The sequence below is a fragment of the Propithecus coquereli genome, unplaced genomic scaffold (assembly GCF_000956105.1).
Source record: "Propithecus coquereli isolate 6110/MARCELLA unplaced genomic scaffold, Pcoq_1.0 Scaffold269, whole genome shotgun sequence".
Classification (NCBI taxonomy): Eukaryota; Metazoa; Chordata; class Mammalia; order Primates; family Indriidae; genus Propithecus; species Propithecus coquereli.
Genome location: NW_012148274.1, coordinates 2,397,835 through 2,400,382, shown reverse-complemented (window position 1 = coordinate 2,400,382; position 2,548 = coordinate 2,397,835). Strand labels below are relative to the sequence as shown.

Sequence of the window (2,548 nt, the reverse complement as noted above, 5' to 3'; positions counted from 1 at the left end):
CGCTTGAATAATCATGTCTCACTCTAGTATATGCTTCCATCTACGCTTTCCTGGGTACAATTTCTTTAGCATCTTAGTGCGATATGGTGAGTTTCATGAAAAATAGAATGGCGATGTCGTGGAATTCCGACCAATTCCTGAGTCCTTTCATGATCTTAGGGTTATTAGGAAGGGATGATCTACACTGCATATTTGAGTTAACTTGTTGCTCAAACTAGGTTATATGACTCTTGAGAAAACTCCCATGTTTTCACTAAGAAACATACTGCATCTGTTAGCTACATACTTTGCATTTAAAACTCACATCAAGCTAAAAGCAAGCTTAAAATCTTTAATCTGCCAGTGAGAAATGTGATGCTCAGAGAAATAATTTTTGCATGTTTTCATCATTTTGTAGGTGTTTTGATCAAGGCAGGAAATACTTGATATTTTCATGAAAAAAAAATCCTGGCCATTTCTCACGTATCGTATTCTCCACAGAGAACATATTCATCATGGTGTGGGACAGTCAGGAGAATCAGACCTTCGACGCAGACTTCATCTTGCTGGGAGTCTTCAGTAACAGCCCCACCCACACCTTCCTCTTCGCTCTGGTCTTGGGCGTCTTCTCAGTGGCCTTCATGGGTAACACTGCCATGGTTCTCCTCATCTGCCTGGACTCCCAGCTCCACACCCCCATGTACTTCCTCCTCAGCCAACTGTCCCTCATGGACCTCATGCTCATCTGCACCACTGTACCCAAGATGGCCTTCAACTACTTGTCTGGAAAGAAATCCATCTCTCTGGCAGGTTGTGGGACCCAGATATTCTTCTATGTGTCCCTGCTTGGAGCAGAATGTTTCCTGTTGGCTTCGATGGCCTATGATCGGTATGTTGCCATTTGCCAGCCACTACGATACCCAGTTCTCATGAGCCAAAAAATCTGTGGTCTGATGGCTGCTGCTTCTTGGATTCTTGGCTCACTTGATGGTATCATTGAAACTGCGGTCGCGTTGTCCTTCTCGTATTGTGGCGCCCGGGAAATACCTCATTTTTTCTGTGATGTACCCGCCCTCCTTACTCTCTCGTGCGATGATACTTTGATGTTTGAAAGGGTGATTTTTATTTGCTGTGTAATTATGCTTCTCTTCCCCGTAGCAGTAATCGTTGCTTCTTACACTTGTGTCATCCTGGCTGTCATTCACATGGGGTCTGGGGAGGGTCGCCGCAAAGCTTTCGCTACGTGTTCCTCCCACCTCATGGTGGTGGGAATGTACTATGGAGCAGCCATGTTCATGTACATGCGGCCCACATCTTCTCACTCACCCGCCCAGGACAAGCTGGTGCCGGCCTTCTACACCATCCTCACCCCCATGCTGAATCCCGTCATCTACAGCCTCCGCAGCAAAGAAGTGGCCAGAGCATTCACAAAGATATTAGGGAAGGGCAAGTCTGGAGAGCAAAGTGACTAATTATTTGCTTTTTTCTCTGTGTACTCGGCTTTACACTTAAATTTATGTATCAAACCAACACAATCCAGCACCCAATATTTACCCACTTTTTGTAGGCAATCACATAAGATTAAGAAACTGAAAAAAAAAAACTGTTTCCTTTCTTGCTTGTTCAAATAGTTCTTATTTTTTTGTTTTTGTTAGTTGAATGTACGGCTATAAGTAAATATCTATGCAAAAAATGCACAACTGTTTTTTTTTTTTTTTTTTTTTTTTTTTTTTTTTTGAGACAGAGTCTCACTGTGTTGCCCAGGCTAGAGTGTCGTGGCGTCAGCCTAGCTCACAGCAACCTCCAACTCCTGGGCTCAAGCGATCCTCCTGCCTCAGCCTCCCGAGTAGCTGGGACTACAGGCATGCGCCACCATGCCCGGCTAATTTTTTCTATATATTTTTAGTTGTCCAGTTAATTTCTTTCTAATTTTAGTAGAGACGGGGTCTCGCTCTTGCTCAGGCTGGTCTCGAACTCCTGAGCTCAAACGATCCGCCCGCCTCGGCCTCCCAGAGAGCTAGGATTACAGGCGTCAGCCACCGCGCCTGGCCTATACTTTGTTGTTTTTAATTTTTTTTATTTCAAAATATTACAGGGGTACAAATGTTTAGGATACATACATTGCCCTAGCCCAACCCGAGTCAGAGCTTCAAGCGTGTCCGTCCCCCAGATGGGGTTCACTGCACCCATTACATGTGTATATAGCCATCCCCTCCTCCCCGTCCCATCTCCCCAACTCCCGAGAATGTTATTACTATATATGCACTTCGGTGTTGAGCAGTTAGAACCAATTTGATGGTGAGTACATGTGCTGCTTGTTTTCCCATTCTTGGGATAATTCACTTAGTAGAATGCGTTCCAGCTCTCTCCAGGAGAATACAAGAGATGCTAGATGACCATTGTTTTTTGTGGCTGAATACTACTCCATGGTATACATACACCACATTTTATTAATCCACTCACATATTGATGGGCACTTGGGTTGTTTCCACATCTTTGCAATTGTGAATTGTGCTGCTATAAACATTCGGGTGCAGGTGTCTTTTTCATAGAGTGTCATTTGTTCTTT

General features: G+C 44.2%; 1 protein-coding gene across 1 annotated transcript in view; it reads left to right on the top strand.

Moving 5' to 3' along the window:
* The first annotated feature begins 494 nt into the window (after positions 1-494).
* LOC105812903 (olfactory receptor 2M3-like) overlaps positions 495-2,548 on the top strand; it is a 16,827-nt gene continuing 14,773 nt past the window's right edge. Inside the window, exon 1 of the mRNA XM_012647450.1 lies at positions 495-1,443. Coding sequence (XP_012502904.1) covers positions 495-1,443 — 949 coding nt within the window. The remainder of the gene's footprint in view (positions 1,444-2,548) is intronic.